The 20991-nt window shown below is 35.2% G+C and overlaps 1 protein-coding gene across 2 annotated transcripts in view; it reads right to left on the reverse strand.

Moving 5' to 3' along the window:
- SOS2 (SOS Ras/Rho guanine nucleotide exchange factor 2) overlaps positions 1-20991 on the reverse strand; it is an 88566-nt gene that overhangs the window by 22484 nt on the left and 45091 nt on the right. For both annotated transcript variants that reach the window (XM_044765601.2, XM_070504310.1), the window contains exons 8-13: positions 20403-20501; positions 10263-10390; positions 9112-9767; positions 8359-8440; positions 6343-6465; positions 2049-2152 (exon numbers count right to left, since the gene is read on the reverse strand). In XM_044765601.2, coding sequence (XP_044621536.1) covers positions 2049-2152; positions 6343-6465; positions 8359-8440; positions 9112-9767; positions 10263-10390; positions 20403-20501 — 1192 coding nt within the window. The remainder of the gene's footprint in view (positions 1-2048; positions 2153-6342; positions 6466-8358; positions 8441-9111; positions 9768-10262; positions 10391-20402; positions 20502-20991) is intronic.

Genomic DNA, 20991 nt, shown 5'->3' on the forward strand with positions numbered 1-20991 from the left:
CATCTAACCCCATTCACGCCCTCCCTCCTCTCCCTACATCCTTTCAAAACAAATCTAAGACATCATATTACTTCATTCATACTTAAGTATGTACCCAAAAGTTAAAGGCTTTTAAAACTAACCACAATACCATTATCACATATAAAAAAATGACAATAAGTTCTTCATACCATTAAATATCTAGTTACTGTTAAAATTTCCGTGTCTCATAAACACTTTCTTACAGCTGGTTTGTTCAAAATAGGATCTGAACACACTGCACATTGCACTGAGTCAATATATCTCAAGTCTCCTTTCATCTACAGGTTCCCCCTCATCTCTCATTTTTGTTTGCAACTTATTTGTTGAAATTGAATCATTAGCCCTGTGGCGTTTCCCAAGTCTGAATTTTGCCAAAACATCGGCCATGTTTCTCTTTCCCCTGTGTTTTCTGTAAAATCAGACACAGAGACTAGATCTGATTCAGGATCAATTTTTTTTTTTCAGTGAGGAAGATTGCCCCTGAGCTAACATCTGTTGCCGATCTTCCACTTTTTGCTTGAGAAAGATTGTCCCTGAGCTAACATGTGTGCCAATCTTACTTTATTTTTTGTATATGGGACGCTGCCTCAGCATGGCTTTATGAGGAGTGCATAGGTCTGTGCCTAGGATCCGAACCTGCGAACCCTGGGCCACTGAAGCAGAGTGCGTGAACTCAACTAGTACGTCACCAGATTGGCTGACAGGAGGCATATAATATCCTGCTACTTCTTCTTGTGATGTTACTAGGAGTTGAGAGATGGTAATATTCTATCATTCCTTCTTCACTTATTAGTTACAATATTATAAAAAGAAACTTTTCCTCATCAACTATTTGATTACCCTGAGGTATAACTTACATAGGAAAGGCCTTTAGACATTAACTATAGATACTAACTTAACCATTTACTAGCTTTATTCTAATATGTGTATTTCAGAAGCTTCTTAGATTACATTTAATCTATTGTCCTCATTAAGAATATTATTTAAAAATTAATTTTGTACTGTAAACAGTTTTAAGCCACACATGAAAAAAGACATCTCAAACATCTTAAAATTGAAACAAAGAATCACATTCTCTCTTTTAATGAAAGTAAAATTCCCCTTAGAGAACAAGTAGGAGATGAGACAAGCTAGGCTTAGCTATGGTATTCTTAATTAATGCCTTATACTGTCAGATAAAATGTAAATGTTCTTGATTCAATAACATACATTTGATGATACATTTGTTTACATATTCATGATCTAGAATTTCATTTCACAGGCTGTATTCTGAAATTTCAGGTAGGCAACTGCTGTCTTCCAGGTGCTAAAAATATACCAAAAACTATTCCAGGGGAAGTAAGTATTATTTAAAAAGCCATAAGCCATTAACCATTCAAAACTAAAGAATAAGATTAAGGAGAATAAGAAAACAGATAAAATCAAACAAATATTTAATTAACTGAAGGAATGTAAACCTTGAGATGAGATAAAATTAAGTCTTAAATTTATTAAAGAGGACTTTTGACTTCTTTAAAAGAATGATCCTCCTTCTCGAAAAAGCAAGGTTGAAAAGACTTGAACAGGCAGGGTTCTAAGACTTCAGGTGTTTCTGTACATAGGAGAGCTTCTCAGAGTTGATAAAAATCATTCCAAATGTTATTTCAGCTTTTTAAAAATGAGAAATAGTTCAGTTTCTTAAATTAAAAGTCACACAAATTTAAAAATAAACTTAGGGGGCTGGCCTGGTGGCGTGGTGGTTAAGTTTGTGCACTCCACTTTGGCAGCATGGGGTTCACAAGTTCAGATCCCAGGTGCAGACCTACATATCGCTCATCAAGCCATGCTGTGGTGGCATCCCACATACAAAATGGAGGAAGACCAGCACAGATGTTGGCTCAGCAACAATCTTCCTCAAGCAAAAAAGAAGAAGATTGGCAACAGGTGGCAGCTCAGGGCTAATTTTTCTCACCAAAATAAAATAAAATAAAAAATACAAATAAACTCATGTGCAACACAAGATCCAATCAAACCTTTAAATAATATACCTCTTACACTTGAAATGAAGGATTCTAGCCGTTCAAGCAACTCCAAATCTCTTTCAAAATCATAAAAATGGTGTTCAACCCAGTGCCGAAACACATTTAAGATCCTGATAAAGTGAAAAGAAGAGCTAAATTTTAGTGACACATAAGCATTCAATTATACTGCTTTCACTTCTCCACGCCATGGTGATACCTTTATATATAAGGGTATTATATATACAATATAACACTCAAAGAGTCTCTAATTTGTATTTAATAATACCTTAAATGCTTCAATGACACGAAGACAGTAGGTCTCCAGACTGTTTCTTTAAAAATTATACTTTCAAAAAAATTTATAAGCATAAAACGTAGGGTTTCTGTACTTAATTAGCCATTCATTTTATGTTCAGAAAAAGTACCTTTTCATTATTGATATGTAGAAAATTCATACTCTATATAGTACAAAATCTATTTTTAAGTCTTTAAGTTGAAAGGATTTTTTTAAGATCTAAATTTTGATCTATTTTTCACATAAAATGGAAAATCAACTGAGATTTAGTGTATCTGGTTTTACATTCAAAAACTATTGTCAAATTTCTATGTAACTTACCTATGTGCCCACATTTCTACCAGAAGACAAAGATATTTCTGACAGACAGCTATTTTGTTTTGTAGTACCACAAAAATAATCACTTACAATCTTGCGAATAGAGATTTAATCAATCTATATAAATATAACATTCGATTCTCCACCTCAGAGATTTATAGATAGTGTAAATACATTACATTATCATTTTTTCCTTCATTATTTCAGTGACTTTCTAGGTTAGCCACCCCCACCTCACCCCACCAACTGAGACACAATAGTTTTTCTCCCAGACTAAGAAAATATTTTAAATTCCCAATTTCTGTTATCCTATCTGTAATAAAACAACCTTAAGTCACTGTACACCTGGTTAGCTTAGCAGCCTGAAGAATATTTCAAGTGATCACAAAATTGTTAGCTTCTAAGTTTACACTTAGGTCAATTCAAGTAACTCTCCTTCCATTTTCTTTTCTTCCTAGTTTCTATAGCATCCAATGTAATTTAAAAATTACTTCCATGTAAAAGAAAAAATAACTCATAATTAGATTTTATCACAATTAAAGACTTGAACTTATCAAAAGACATGATTAAGAAAAGTAATAGGCAAGCCACAGACTGGCTGGAAGAAAATAACTGCAAAACTATCTGACAAAAGACTGCGTCCAATCCTATTCATCACACTACTACACCAGAATAAAAAGACTACTCAATAAAAAAGGTACAAGAGCTGAAGATTCTTCACAAAGTAGGAATAGCCAATGAGAGACAATAAAAAGTTCTCAATGTCACCAGTCATCAGAAAAATACAAATTAAAACCACAAACAGATACCACTATTCCCCACCAGTTTGGCCAAGGTAAAAAGAATGACATCACTTAATGCTGGCGAGGCTGGGGAGCACCTGGAGTTCTCACATATCGCTGGGAGGGGGTAATCAGGACAAGCGCTGTGGGATATATAAAAATATATTCACCAAAGACTTCTAAAATAAACTTCATAGCAGCTTTATTCGTAATAATCAAAAACTGAAAAGAAGCCAGGTGCCTTTCAGTGGGAAAATGAATAAACACACTGTGGTAGATTCAAATAAGAGAATACCACCTCAGCAACCAAACAGAACTAACCCCTCAGACAAGAGCAACACGTCCAAAAGCATGCTGAGTAATGATGTCAGACATAAGAGTATATAAGAATCCATTCATACGAAATTCTAAAACAGTAAAACTAATCTACGGAGGAAGATGAATACCGCTTTGGGCAATGAGAAAAAAATTGACTAGAATGGGCATGAGAGAACTTTCTGGGGTGATGGTAACATTTTACATTCTTGACAGCAGTTTGCATAATAGAGATGTATGTATTTGTTGAAATTCAGTCACAGTATATGTAAGACCTGTGTGTTTCATTGTATACACATTTTAGAAAAAAAGAACAATAAACAAATACTGAACTGTTAATGATAAACAAGTTGAAGTCTTTAAGGAGAAGTGTACCTTGAAATACATCCCCCAAATTAAGACAATGGACCAACAGAAGAATGACAAATTAATAGATATGGGATAAAATAAGTACAGTAAAATGTTAACAGTAGATCTAGGTGGTGGGTTTATGGGTGTTCACTGTAGAATTCTTTCAACTTTTCTTTATGTTAAAAATTTTGTAATACAATGTTGGAAAAAGTTACTATCACTATAAAAATTACTGTCATGGCTAAAAATCTTTCAATGCTTACAGACAAGTTTAACAAACTGGCTTCGATTTCAAGGCCATCTTCAACTCTACCCCATTCCATACAGTTAATCTTATCTACTACTATCTGCAATACAATGTCTTCATTTCTCTTGAACCAATTTCCTTAACTATTTCCTTTGCACACCATTCTCATTTCTGCCTTCTTGCCTTTGTTCATTTCCCAGGACCCTGAATACCTACAATCACCTTCCTGTCTGTCTAAATCCTAGACATCCTTTAAGGACAATTGCAGATTTTATTTCTTCCAAGATGCCTTTCCTAATTACTCCAGCCTAATCTTAGCTATTCCTGAAATTTTATACGGATGTATTTTTCTAAGCCACTTAAATACTTAAAGTAGAATATTACATCACTGTTTCATGTATCATTTTTCTCCAATAAAATCATAATATCATGATGGCAAAGACGATATTCTATGTTATTTCTGTACTCACCATAGTTACAAGTACAGGACTGAGAACACAGAAAATGCTTAGAAATAAATATTTAAAGAATGTGTATAACTGAGAGTCGAGGACTATATTCTGCCCCTAGACAGCAGCCTCATAAATGTGTGCCTCATGTCAAAGGGCTGAATTTGAGTGTGTATTAACACAAATACATCACAGCTAGTAGAAAAAAATTAATTACTTCTTTATTGTTGATGGGTAAATAATCTCATCTTCTTATACAAAGAATGACATATTAAAAGTTTTGGCCGAGAAACATATAGTTGAGAGTACCATAATTTCTCTAAAACTGCATTTATCCGTGGCAATTATCTTGGAAAATAATTACTATATTCAGTTAACATTGCATCAATAATTATAAAACTGTATCAATCATAGGGGTCGGCTTGGAGTATAATGGTTAAGTTCGCACACTAGGCTTCAGCAGCCCAGGGTTTGAGGGTTCAGATCCCAGGCATGGACCTAGCACTGCTTATCAAGCCATGCTGCGGCAGGCGTCCCACATATAAAGTAGAGGAAGATGGGCACAGATGTTAGCTCAGGGCCAGTCTTCCTCAACAAAAAGAGGAGGATTGGCAATGGATGTTAGCTCAGGGCTAATCTTCCTCAAAAAAAAAAAAAAATTGTATCAATGATGAAAAATTTTATCAATAAATAAAGTCAATAAATTTCAATTTATTGATTGACAGTAATTGAGGAACCGTCACATTTACAGAGAAAAGAATATTCAGACTGCATGCAATTGGTACGGTGTCTCAGTTTTCCCACAGAGGGCAGGCAGCACTTTGATTTTCACTTGGACCGTAAAGAAAGCTCTTCAAAGGAGCCGCCCATTTTCAACACTCAGTGCTAAAACGCACTCTGGGGTAGGAAGTCAGGAAGGGGTTGGTTTGAATCCTGTCGGGCCACCCCTTTATAGGAACTCTCTCAAATACTTTATCCACTAAGTTTCAATTTCCTCTGATATACAGGGGAAATAGTAATTGCATTGAGAAGATGAGATGAAAAAGCACTTGGGCACACAGTAAGTACCTAACAAGCGGCAGCTGCTTTTATCAAATAAATTTTTAGAAATTACTGAAATGATTTCTCAGATAAAGTAATGAATGTCTATATACTTTGTGGGAGAAGGGTGGGGAAAGAACTAGAACTTTCGTAAATATTGTAAACTGTAAAAAAGCCCAGGATTACTAGATGATCACAATGGGACACGAAGAAAACAAAAGGGAGAGGCTGACAGCAGGCCACTTATATGAAACTTTGTAATTGTTACTCAGTAGGTCTCCTGGTCTGTAAGCATAACGTATCACACGCCAGAGATGTCTGATGCAAGGAACACACTCTCTTTTAACAATCAAGCTTCTTCAGAGTATTTAAGAGTAGCTTTACATAGAAAGAACTTTGGAAGTTTAACTTAACTGCTACGAAGTTAACAGCACCTATATCTGAATTCAGAAGTAAGAACTTTTGTGCTAACGATACATTGAAAATTGAATGGCACACAAAAAATACAATATTCAGGCCAAACCTAAGTTGTACTGGTTGGACGTATTCCTTGCGAAACCTTTTAAGGTCTGCACTGATGGGCTGCTCGCCTTTCTCTACTGCCAATTTATCTGCTTCAGTAGGTTCTGGCTCTGGAATTTCAAATCTAAGAAGAAAAGCAAAATGAGAGAAATTTTTGTTGTTCATACATAAATGAAAAGGATTTCAAATACAACAGGAAAAGTATTCTAACTAAGCAACCTTCTTTCCTACCATTTATGTGAAAAGTGCAATCACTGATAAACTTCCCTTAAAGTATTACATGCTACAAAAAAATGCCCTTTGGCTATACAGTACTAAGGTTTTTTATTCTTACTTTTATCAAAAAAAGTTTATTAACTAGTACTGATCAACAGGTCAATGGAAAAGAGCCAAGAAAAGAATCTGTAAGGAGTATAACCTTTTTAAAGAACCTAACAGACATGGCTTATATAATAATCTGTTCTTTTTTTTTCTAAAGATTTTATTTTTTCCTTTTTCTCCCCAAAGCCCCCAGTACATAGTTGTATATTCTTCGTTGTGGATTCTTCTAGTTGTGATACATGGGATGCTGCCTCAGCGTGGCTTGATGAGCAGTGCCATGTCCGCGCCCAGGATTCGAACCAACGAAACACTGGGCCGCCTGCAGCGGAGCGCGCAAACTTAACCACTCGGCCACGGGGCCAGCCTCTATAATAATCTGTTCTTAATATTTACTTTATTAAAATGAAAGCAGACGTAAGTTTCCTTAAATGAATGAATATAAATCCAAAGAGATGGTCCAAACTGAATCTTTTTTTTGAGGAAGATTAGCCCTGAGCTAACATCTGCTGCCAATCCTCCTCTTTTTGCTGAGGAAGACTGGCCCTGAGCTAACATCTGTGCCCACCTTCCTCTACTTTATATGTGGGACGCCTTCCACAGCATGGCTTTTGCCAAGCGGTGCCATGCCCGCACCTGGGATCTGAACTGGCGAACCCCGGGCCGCCAAGAAGCAGAATGTGTGCACTTAACCGCTGCACCACCAGGCCGGCCACCCAAGTGAATTTTAAAAAATATTTAAGAACACACCTTAAGTGGATAAGGTAAAAAAGTTAAAAAAAAAATCTTGCCCAATCATAGGAAATACACCCAAACTCTAAGGTGTGCTTTCCTTTTTTTGGACATGGAAATACAACTACGTAAATCTTCACAGCAAATCCCACTGACTCAGTCTGGTAATTTCAGAGAACAACATAAAGATACAAGTTAAGATAAAATTCTGGTAAGTTTTTAAATGTGAATCAAAATTATTTTAGATTCCAGATACTATATTTTAACCTATAAAGCATTTAAAGTGCCACTAATATACTCAGTGAAAAAGAAAAATTTTAATCCAAAACTTAATTTTTTAAAATTAATGATAATAAAGGAAATGTTAATTTTTTTAGGTCTAATAATGATACTGTGGTTATATTTTTAATAAGAGTACTTATCTTTTAGAAAAACAAATGGAAATATTTACGGATGAAATATGCTATCCAGGATCTATACATGCTTCAAAGTAATCCTGGGGTTAGTGTTGAAGTGGGCAGTGAAACAGATGAAACACAAGTTGATAATTACTGAAGATGGATGATTGATAAATATGGTTTATTATATTTTTCTACTTACTCTTATAGATGTTTTGAAATTTTCCTTAATAAAAAGTTTGTTTTAAAAGTGAAAAGTAAAAATGTCTTTTTTAAGCAAGTATTGCTTCATTGCACAGAAAAAAATTCAGTAAAATACATAGTTTTATTCTTTTCTAAAACCAGGTCTTTCTGATTACCACTATAAATATTACTCAGATCTGCAAAGACTTGTTATAAACGGATTTCAGTAAGCACACTGTTTGAAGAGAACAATGATACTGATAATTTAATGCCAAATAAATTATATTCAAAAACATACTAGCAGCACATCCTAGATATCCAGCACTCTGCAAGGATAGTTAACTTTTACAAAATGTTAATATAAGTGAAATAAGTATTTTTCTTACCGTTCAATTAGTAAGCTTAGCAATTCCTGTGGTTTACAAAATGAACGATATGTAGTAAGAAAAGTACGAACAAAATTGGGATCTGAAAAGGCAGAGCATAAAACAGGTTGCATGAGTTCCATTTACTCAGTTTAATTAATTCAAAGTAGCACATTTTGGAGGCCTTCCTTCCTTTTCCTTTTTATTCTGGCCCCTCCCACTGTGGTTCTTCCTGCCAATAGTGGTATTTCTTGATAAATGAGGACTGTTTCCCAATTTAAGATACACGAATATACAATTTTTATAAATATTTAATAATTAATGAAGTTAACACTATTATATTTTAGAGACATTTAATTAGTTATTCTTTTTGATTCTGCAGTATTCTTTTCTTTCTTTCTTTTTTTTTTTGGTGAGGAAAATTGGCCCTGAGCTAACATCTGTTGCCAATCTTCCTCCTTTGTCTCTGGAAGATTGGCCCTGAGCTAACATTTGTGGCCATCTTCCTCTATTTTGTATGTGGGATGCCACCACAGCATGGGTCAATGAGTGGTGTGTAGGTCTGCACCCAGGATCCAAAGCCACAAACCCCAGGCCATGGAAATGGAGTGTGTAAACGTAACCACTACACCACTGGGCGGGCCCCTGCAGTCTTCTCTTTATATTTTAGAGGCAATCTATTTTTTTTTCCCAAGCCTCAAGCATTTTTGAACATTCCTGAAAAGCTTTTAGCTCCTTGGCCCTAGATAAGCTCTTGCAATGAGTTTCACATACCTGCATACATATGATATGTCAACCTTTCAATTAATTTCACCACAGTTCCTCCTTTAATAATGGGGATTCCACTTCTACTTTGCAAGCTGTCTTCAAAAACTATGTTTTCCTCAGAGTCTTTCACCACGAAACGATACATCTCAGGACTTGGTAACCTCAGTGGCTGCTCATTTTCTTCCTTCAGTAACACTGAGTCCAGCATTCGGTCCAGTGTGCTACGGTAATGAAGAGAAATGAGTGCTGCCATCCAGTTATTCTTCTCTTCGGCAGACTTGGCAGCAAATGTGATGCTGTTTTCATCTTTGGAGACTAATTCAAAAGCATGTCTGCACTCGCAAGTGTCTTCTTTATCACATATTTGTATTTTCCTCATGACAAACTTCTCTTTCAGTCTGTATTCTGCACTACTGTACCCTGGAAGCCGCGACTGGCTATGATTGGGTTTGCAGCTAATCATTAAGCCATCAAAGAGAAAAATATGCCGTTCATGTTTAGCACCAATTTTTGTCAAAGGACCTTCCATAATGAATTCATTACAACACTGTCCGATGTCTTTGCCTTCCCATCCATCTATGTTTTTCTGAATTTCATTCATTTTTTTAATAGCCAGGTGCTTGCTTCTTAATTGACGATTATAAAAAGGGCAAACAGGATCCCTAAAAAAAATACCAAGATAAATTTAGCCTATTCAATGGCTACACAATCCAAATGGTTTTAACTGTAAACCAACTCAAATCAATTGACAAAAATATTAAATAACCAAATACTAAGTTTTGCACACAGCATTAACTTTCTGCTACTAACTTAGCCACTAAACAATACCTCTCAATTTCATTATTGTAAAAGAGAAGCACTTGAAGCTCTATATTTCATTTCTACTGCAATAAGAATTCAAGTGACAAATAATCCTAAATTTCTTATATAAATTACAAAAAATTATTAATCTGTCTTTTAAAATTTTATTAAATATATTTTAACAACATGACAATGCCAATTTTAAAAGACTAAAAGCCAAAAGAAAGATGTATAACTTTCAAGCATAACTTGCAAGAATGCAATGATCACTATTAAGTAACACTTCTTGAGAAAACCAGGCATCAGATGTAATCAAGTATGCAGAAGCATGCATATTTTCAACAGTGTGGAATTACCCAGGTCGACGTCTAGGCGAATACTGCTTATAAATTCGGTCCATACTACCCTGGAGATTCATGAGAGCAGTAATAGCTTGGTTCAAACATTCTCTGTCTTCTTGTTCTTCACTACATGCTTTCAATTGCTAAGAAAAACCAAAAAGAAAAATTAAACCTGCATTGTTCAGTTCTCTTTCTTCTAATTAGAGGAAGCAGCAACAATATTACCCACTCTGCATTGTTCAGTTCTCTTTCTTCTAATTAGAGGAAGCAGCAACAATATTACCCACTCTAAACGAATTTTAAATATACTTAACAAAAACACTGCTAATATGAAAATAATTTTATATGTTTGCCTCCTTATCCCTCAACCCAACCCTGTCTCTACATATGTAAATAGAATACAGATATAAGGTACTATTACCATAGAATCAGATAAAAAGCAATTGTGATAATCACCTGGACATTTTCCAGATATTTAAATACTTTAAATACGCAAAACATGAAGCTTACAAGTTACTTTTGTTAGTAACTATGAACGGAGAAAATAACATAGAAACGCAAGTTATGTTATATTCTCTAATGATTAAATTCTTTTTTTTTTTAAAGATTTTTTATTTTATTCCTTTTTCTCCCCAAAGCCCCCTGGTACACAGTTGTATATTCTTCATTGCAGGTCCTTCTAGTTGTGGCATGTGGGACGCTGCCTCAGCATGGTTTGATGAGCAGTGCCATGTCCGCGCCCAGGATTCGAACCAACGAAACACTGGGCCACCTGCAGCGGAGCGTGCGAACTTAACCACTCGGCCACGAGGCCAGCCCCTAAATTCTTAAATTTTAGTGATTTCTAAAAGCTTGCATATCTTTGTTATACAACACAATCAAGTATGCTAACTTTAGCACTTCAATCATAAACCTTTCTGCAAACAGCATCTCACAAAGGATTCAACTGATATTTTTTTACAACATAAAATTCAACTGTTCTATTAAATATCAAGAAATCATGAAGGTTAATATTCTATCTTATTAACCCTTAGAAATAAGACTTATAAATTGCATTATTAATCCTAACAACTCTGGCTTTATTTCTTTTTTTTTTATTTTTTTTTAATTTTTAAAGATTTTATTTTTTTTCCTTTTTCTCCCCAAAGCCCCCCGGTACATAGTTGTGTATTCTTCATTGTGGGTTCTTCTAGTTGTGGCATGTGGGACGCTGCCTCAGCGTGGTCTGATGAGCAGTGCCATGTCCGCGCCCAGGATTCGAACTAATGAAACACTGGGCCGCCTGCAGTGGAGCGCGAGAACTTAACCACTCGGCCACGGGGCCAGTCCCTGGCTTTATTTCTTTATCCAAAGATTTCTCTTGTATCTCAGTCTTGAAATGGAAGAAAATTTACTTTATAATTCAGATTGGATGATGCCCCAATGTTTTAATTTGTTTGACAGAAGAATTCAAAATGGAGCATTATATAGACGTCATATAGAGATTTACAGATGCAAATATGGATTTATGCAAGAATATGGAAAAATTACAATCGCTTTTCAGAAAATTTTTAAAAATTTAAATTTATTTCATGATCTTAAACTACCTTACTAGAAATTTTGCAACAAATTTTCCTTACATTCTAAGAATAACCTGAAAACCATTCAGCAGTGGCTCCCACTCCTCATGAAGGAATTGAATGGATGTTGTTTGAGTACTCAGTCCATTACCTTTCATTTATATGTCCTAGAAATTATTCTCTATCTGGAGCACAGAGTCATCTGATACTTTTCAAGATACATGTAGAAGTGTTGATATCAAAAGATTTGTAATATAATTTAAGTGAGTATCAGTAGAAGTAAAACCTTAATCCCTAGATTAAGAAATAAAATGAAAAGATGAAGGGAAGAGACAAAATACCAAAGGAAGTTTGAAAAAGGATCAGTACTTAACCATTCTGACTTCTAAAGGTGAAAATTATTTATTTTGCTGTTTTAAAGATTTCTTACAAAAAGATTCTTCTCAGCTCCACTCTAAAATATTTTCTTAGTAAATACGGATACTGATGATATAAAATGATTAATTATAGGCTTTTCATTATTGCTTTTGTTGATCCAAATTTCCAAATTATCACTAATAACAAGACTTTACCAAAATGAAAACTACTTTTCAATTTAGGTATATGAAGATGCTAAATTCCTACTATCTACTTGGTCTTAAGGCTGCTCAGACTCTTCCACATAAATGGCCATGTCATTTCTAAATATCCATGTGATAATTACAGGCTGTCAAGGAGAAATAAAACCTCAGGATACTTAAGGCACAGGATTTCCTGGTGACAGAAGGATAGAAAACAGTGCCTCTGTTTGCCATAACATTAGTCCAATAATTCGCCTAATATTTCTTGAATTTTGGGCAGCGAGGTTTAATAAACAACAGATTAATGGAAATCCAAGCTAATTCTCTATAGACAATTCAAAGAATGTATCCTAAACATCTTACACTGACACAGAAATTATCACGCTGAACTACTTGCAGACAAGTCACACTCTTTCACACCCCAGGGGGCTTTCTACATTTCTGCCCCTGCCCCTTCTCATCCACCTGCTGAACTCAGCCTCTGTGATTCAGGGGAAATGCCTCCTCCCTCTGAAGCTCGTCCCCTCTCTCTCCTTTAAATTTTTTCTTTTGAAATAATATCAAATTTACAGAAAATTCGTAAAAATAATACAAATAACTCCTGCATACTGAGTCACCAATTGTTAACATTTTGCCACATATGCTTCACCATTCTGCGTGTAGGTGTACACCATTCTTCCCCGAACCACCTGAGAGCAGTTTGTGATATCATCCTTTCAGTTCCTTGCTGAGAAAGGCAGGCCACTGTGGAATGGTTCTGCGATTGTCTTTGGAATATTAGGAAAACACAAATGTATCACAAATTTCTCTCAAGTAGGATCATTCCCCATTCTTCCTTTAGTATTTCAGCAGTAGGTCTTAGACCAAAGATATTCTTTTATATTCTTTTATAGTATAGCAGTCAATTTCAGGAAATTTAACATTGGTCAAGTTCTATTATCTAACTTACAATGCATATCCAATTTTGTCACGGTCCCAGTCATGCCCTTCAGGGTAATTTCCCCCCCATCAGGATCCAGTCAGTGCTGCACTTAGCTGTCATGTTTCTATTGTCTCTCTCAACCTGCAATAGTTCCTCAACCTTTATCATTCATGGCTCCCCGAAATAAATAATACACATACACGCTCGAACATGAGGATAAACCTCTACGGATGCAATGCCTATATGAATTTTTTTCTAACTTCCCTAGACAGACTTAGTTACTCCTGTATCACTGATCCCACAGTACTACTTCTATATTGCACTTATTTTGTAATTATTTATTTGATGCACATCTTTTCCACTAAACCATGGACTCCTTAAGGCTTGAGGCTAGGTTTTATTCATTTTTGGTACAGTACTTGCATATGGTAGGTACCCAGTAAGGTAACTAGAATGAGTGACTGTTGTATAAATGCTTACAATTTTAAGTGTTCAGACAAATAACAACAATGAACACATACTGAGCTCTTGTTCTGTGCAAGCTCTTTTACTTATGAGCTTACTTAATCTGTGCTACAACTCTCTAAGATAGGGACTGTTAGTACACACGTTACAGAAGAAGAAACTGAGGCATACAGAGGTTATGTAATTCACCCAAGATGAGTGGCAGACTCTGTATTCAAGCCCAGGGCCCAAGCTTTTTGCCACACTACTATACTGCCTTTCTACACTGACACCAAACACAATTATGCAGAACCTTGGTCTCTGCCTAAACCTGCTGACCACAAGTGGAAGGGGTCCCCGTCTATGTTAAAAACAAACTGGATAATTACACAGTTTAAGAAATAAAATGACATAAGTGTGCTTTGGAAAAGTGGTCAAAGAGAATAAACGCCTTAACTAAGGAATAAAGCGGAAGTGATCTTTCATTAATGTGTAGTATCTTATGAACCTGACTGAAGAATAGATTTCTTGCTTACCTGATGATCATTATTCTCCTTAGTTGTCTACACGTGTATCCTGTCCAAGATTTTACACTTCATGTAAGTTTTTCTTAACTCTATGAGACTTCAATGAAATACCATGCTTCTCTTGAATTCCTATAAAGTGCTGTGTCTATTATAGATATCTCTGTGCCTAAAGCAAGGGGAATTACAATAAATTAAGAATTTGCCTCTAAATCATCATACTGGGAGTTCAGTCTAGACGTGAAATAACATACGTGATCAATTCTTTTCTAGTAATAAACTTCTCTCTAGATTTTCATAAACATAGAATTTTAATAATTTGGTGGGAAATTCAACTCATTAAAACCTATCACTTTTCTTTATGCGCTTTTTAAAACAAAATGCATTATCTTCCTTCAGACGTCCTTGAGTGATGTGTCAGTGCTGGAAGAGTAAATATTATGTAGTAAACTATTCCTGATAGTCTTTTTCAAGAGTCAGAGCATTTCCTTCTTTAGACACTATCTCGGGCTCTTGATGTTATGAACACAGGAACACACACTCACACTCACACAGGAACACAAAAACAGTGACAAAGCAAATGTTACAAAATGTTAACAATCAGTGAATCTAGGTGAAGGGAGCTCACTAGACTATTTTTGTAACTTTTTTCTGTTTTTCAAAGTAAAAGGTTAAAAAGTATTACCTAAAGAAACTGAACTTTCTCATATTGGACTATTGGCTTATCTTTCCCAATGAACTTCATTAAAATTATTAATAACAGGTCTTCCTGTTAAGCTTTAACTAAATTAAGATGGATTAAGGTCTCTTAAGAGGGGAATTTTCATTCTTTCCATTACTGGATTTCTAGGAAATGGCCAGAGAGTTAGGGAGCAAAAGAATGTTACCTAGCTTTGAATAAAAGAATGTTACCTCGCTTTGATGCGAGAGAGTAGACGTTTTTAGAAACAGAAGGATAAACAGATTCTTTTCTTAGAATATAAGTATATGGTAGTAGAAAGTTACTTATGAATCAGAAAATGAACTGTTTTTTCCTCTTCCTCTTTACATAAGGATTGAAATATATTTTAAGAAAACATCTAAAATTTATCTGGAAAAAAAAAGGAAATGAAAATAGTTTGTGATTAACCCCAGAGGGGTTTAAATGTAAAAAGACTTAATATACCCTATAAAATGAACTTTAAAGTATTGTTACAAATAACAATAATCCAACAATGTACTCTGAAATAATTTCAGGCAAACTACATATGATAACCTATTATTTCTCATTAGGTAGTTTTTCTTCTATCTTGCTTATTGTAAATCCTGATTCTGGAAATAAAACTCGAACAATATTTAAATGCTATGTCCACAAATAAATCTCCCTTGGTATGTGACTGAAGCAGATACTTCAAGTTAAAACTGCTCCAGGATTGTTTCTACTCCCAAAGGAACGTGATAGCCTTAAGTCACTCTGTTCGTCTTCTTTCTCATGGTTCTCACCCCAAAGTAAGCTTAACATGAAAAGAAATTTCTTCTGGATGAGTACTTGAGCCCAAACAGTATCACATAAAGGCAATCTACAGAATGGGAGAAAATATTTGCAAATGATATAGCTGATAAGGTATTAATATCCAAAATATATGAAGAACTCCTATGACATAACTACAGAAATATAAACAAATGGAATAAAAAATGGACAAAGGACTTGAATAGACATTTCTCCAAAGAAGATATACAAATGGCCAACAAGCACATGAAAAGATGCTCACCACCACTAATCATTAGGGAAATGCAAATCAAAACCACAATGAAGGGCCGGCCCGGTGGTGCAGTGGTTAAGTTCACACATTCCACCTCGGCGGCCCAGGGTTCACCGGTTCGGCTCCTGGGTGTGGACATGGCACAGCTTATGAAGCCATGCTGAGGCAGGCGTTCCACATATAAAGTAGAGGAAGATGGGCACGGATGTTAGCTCAGGGCCACTCTTCCTCAGCAAAAAGAGGAAGATTGGCAGCGGATGTTAACTTACGGCTAATCTTCCTCCAAAAAGAAAAAGAAAAAAAGAAAAACCAACAAAAGAACCCACAATGAGATCCCACCTCACATCCATAGGATAGCCACTAACAAAAAACAAAAAGTGGGGCCAGCCCAGTGGCATAGTGGTTAAGTTCGTGTGCTCTGCTTTGGTGGCCTGGGGTTCACAGGTTCCAATCCTGGGTGTAGACCTAGGCACCGCTCATCAAGCCACACTGTGGTGGTGACCTATATACAAAATAGAGGAAGACTGGCACAGGGTTAGCTCAGGAACAATCTTCCTCAAGCTAAAAGAGGAGGACTGGCAACAGATGTTAGCTCAGGGCCAGCCTTCCTCATCAAAATAAATAAATAAATAAGTAAAAACAAACTAACAAGCGTTGGCAAAGATGTGGAGAAACTGAAACCTTTGTGTACTGTTGGTAGGGATGTAAATGATACAGCTGCTAAGAAATATAGTACAGTATTTCCTCAAAAAATTAAAAATAGAATTACCCTATGATTCAGCAATTCCACTTCTGAGTATATCTCCAAAAGAAATGAGAGTAGAAACTCGAGGAGTATCTGTACACCAGTATTCAGCAGCATTATTTACAATAACCAAAAAGTAGGAGAACCCAAGTGTCCCACCACACTGGTTGTATAACAACATACTTAACACCACTGAACTGCACACTTCAAATGGTTAAGATGGTAAATTGATGTGATGTATGTTTTACCACGATTAAAAATAAACTGTTTTAAAAAACCAACACTATCACAGCACAGATATGAAAGTAAAAAGTAGTTTCTCATCTGCCCATGTGATAACCCCTCTAGCTGGTGCCTAGAATTAGTCCTTATTTCAGTGTTTTTCAAAGTGTATGTGATAATCTATTAGATTAGATCAATATCATTTTTTCTTAAAAGAAACAGAATAGAATACAGTCATGTGCCACATAACCATGTTTCGGTCAACAACGGACCATATATATGATGGTGGTCCCCTAAGATTAGTACCATATAGCCTAGGTGTGTAGGAGGCTGTACCATCTAGGTTTGTGTAAGTGCACTCTGTGAAGTTCGCACAATGATGAAATCATCTAACGACACATTTCTCAGAACATATCCCTGTCATTAAGTGTATAATAGAGAACACTGCATGAAATGCTCAGCAGCATTTCATGAAACTCTGTTTCATGTGTGTGTATGCACAGAGTCATGATGTTCAATGCATTCCTTACTGTGGATCATTCGCACTGCATAACATACAGACTGATGCCCACGGGACAATAAATGCTATAAATAAGTAGGCCACTTTCTAGATATCTAGGCCCTTCTGATCCCACTAACAGAGTCATATGCTTACCAAGAATCAATAGCATATGCTTCCAAATATGTTTTTGCCAGTTGTGTTGATGCTGTAATTATGTAATTACACATTACATAAGTCAAAGAAATATGAGTATAAAAAAGGATATTTATATGACAACTCAATCAAATGATTTTAAAGGCAAGTCCCTTTAAAAAGGTATAGATAGGAAAGATAACTGTAAAAGATTTGGAAAAATCATAAAAATCTAGGTTTCTGCTCTCAGACTGCTTTACAAGCATTTCAAGTTCATGTAGCATCTAAAAATAAATGCAAATTAGAAATCATAGAAGATAATTTTTGTGACTTAAGGAAGAAATGTTCATTTGTAGGGGTTCTGTATGTGTACATTTATTAAACTAAAATGTATACAATATTTCTTTTTATGATTATTTAAATTAACTGACCAACTACCAGTCCCAATCACAATGGCCAAGAGGACCTGAGGTCCAGTGATCAACTGATGGCAAAAGTAGCCATGGCCTCAGGACGAGTCAGGCCATCACAGTCAGCATGCTGATTTTAGATGCAGACCTCAGGGATTTTTAAAACCCACTCATCCAGACAGGGAAAAAATAAGCTTCAATTACAGAATCAAACCAGGATTTTTAAATGTTGGCAAATATTAGAAGGCAAGTATAAGGCTAATGATAGAACTTCCAATTAGACACGAACATTATCTAAAAAATTTTATGAATCCAAATATACATCTGGGGCTGCCAATGTAGTATTCATATGAAGCCTGAAATCCTTTGCATGAGTTCTTTGTGGATCCAGTAGTCTCCATGGGGATATACACAATCAAGTTGTTTACCTATTTGTACACAAAAGCTGGTGAGCTCCAGCCAGCATCACACATAATGGGCTGAAAAACTCCATGAAAAAGAATTCTTGAGGTAGGTATTCATTAGAAATCATAAAATAAATTCCTTGCCTAGAAGCCTACAAAATATAGTTATTCTGACTTTTATTTTAATATTATTAATAATGACTTAGAAGGAAAAAGTCAGAATAGGTTATCTAAACCTAAAGGAGAAGTACAAAATGCTCAGGGAGAAAGATGCTTTGCTTCTAAAAAGCAATAAAAATACTGGGGAAGAAGATTTTACTGAGCAAGATATGTTGAAATTACAATTGAAAAAGAAAAATAATCTGAAAGTAGACAAAAGTCCTCAGATGTTAGCTGGAGTCAATGCAGATCAGTAGCTATGACGCACAGAAATGAGAATGGATGGTCCCCAGAAAATCTCCATCTCTCCATATGCCCATTTGGTAACAGTCTTAAAGATCAAAGGAAGGTGCATATGGAACCTGAAGTGGAAAAAGAAACACTCATTGACAACTCTGATGCCTGTCCAAAGACAGCAGGTAAGTCTTTTATAACTAGGCAGTTGTACTTTAAGGCTTCAGAGAATGAATAATAAAGTGAAACCACTCACATCTCATCAGTGAAACTATAACCTTTACAATAAGTATGGAATATACTCAGTTTTAATTAATGCACAGCAACAGGAACAAATAGAAATGTGGAATGCAAAGACAAGTCACAGAAGAGAAGAAATTTAAAATGGCTAACTCCACAAAAGGCTATCCAAAAGGCCAATAAACATATACCCAAGTTGATGACAAATTTAAAAGTGTGAAAATATGCATAAAGAGCAACATCTTATAGTTCTGGTAGGAGTACAAAGCGTACAACCCATTTTGGAAAATTGTTTGGCATTATCTCTTAAATGTGAAAATATACAGACCCGATGACCAAGCAATTCCATCCGAGTATATACTCTAGAGAAATAAAATGCATGCATATGTATACTAAGAGATATGCGCAAGAATGTCTATGGCAGGTGTTATACCTTAGAACCTTTAATAGCAAGACACTGTTCATCAACCAGAAAAGGATAAATAAATCATGGTTTATTCAAACAACAGAAGAAAATTAACTAGAACAACATAAAAAAAATCAAAGAATCTTACAAATATAACTGGGAGAAGATACAAAACACAAAATAATACATACAGTTTGATCTAATTTATTTAACATTTAGAAACAGGCTATACATATTTTAGGTGAGATATATACAGCTAGTTAGACTAAAGAAAAGCTACAAAGTAACTGCCATTGAAGTCAGAGTAGGGGTTTACCTCCAGTGTGTTTACACATCACCTTTATTATATAACACGTTTATGTTTTATACTTTTCTCTAAGTATGTACTACATCATAATAAAGTTTATACTATATATTAGAACCTTTAAAAATTCAACATATTTTTATGTTTACTGATCTTTCAAAAGAGTTCAAGTTTTACCATAATTTGTTTTTAATATGTTGCTTAGGTCCTAGCTAAGAGAGGAAGAACATGACACTGCATGGAAAAAAATGTCAACTTTAAAAGTGCTTTTCTTAATAAGTTAAAACAAGATGGAAATTTAGATCAATGTTATGCATAAAAGTTACTAATTATTCATATAAAGTTAAACCACGGTTGCTGTGTACCTCCAAAAATCAATGAAAAAAAATACCTTCTTTTCCATAATGTTAGTACTTTGAGATTCTATATTATGAAATGACAGGTAAAGATAAATTTTCCTCTATCTACCACTTGGAAATGATATAAAGATAAGAAGAAATACAGGCTTTTCTCCATGGCCCATGGAAAGGTAAACATTTAAGGTAACTTATTTTTATGTATATAAAGAATAATATGATCGGATCAAAAACTAGTTTTTAAGCTTCATAAATGCAAGTACTTTTGGCTAAGGAAGCTTTCATCTTACCTTTAATAATTCGAAGTAGTGCCAACAATGATACACTGGCACAAGCATCAGGCGTGGAAGGACATAACGAACTGCCTCTCTGAACCCATCAGCAATGGACTGCAGAGCAAAAAGATGCAACAGTTTATCTGTGATGCGAAGGAGCCATAAAAGCAGCACCTAACAGAAATAGCTTTAGGAACGCCAAGGTACAGACTTACCAAAACTATAATGGAAAGTATGTTCTATATTGAAATTGAAGTGCTGTAAAGCAAGTTCTTTCTCCTTTCCCTCCTTTAAGTTATTAGATAGATAAATACATATATTTCTTCATCTCGCACATGGGTAAAATAGCTTTCACAATAGTCCTCTCAGCTTTTCTTCAGAAGTTTTGGCTTCCACCTACCCTAAAGGAATTTTGAAAAGCTATGTACCCTCTCACACATTTTTAGGTCATCATTGAAACGGTTTAAGTTTAAACAGGATGCATCTTTTGGGATGTTGCACATTTTAGATGTGATTTAAAGATATTCCACCAAACAATGATTAAATAAATTTCAGATCTGATTTCTGCAGAAAGTCTGACTTCGTTCTTAAATTCCAACACACA

This window comes from Equus asinus, chromosome 2 (assembly GCF_041296235.1).
Source record: "Equus asinus isolate D_3611 breed Donkey chromosome 2, EquAss-T2T_v2, whole genome shotgun sequence".
NCBI lineage: Eukaryota > Metazoa > Chordata > Mammalia > Perissodactyla > Equidae > Equus > Equus asinus.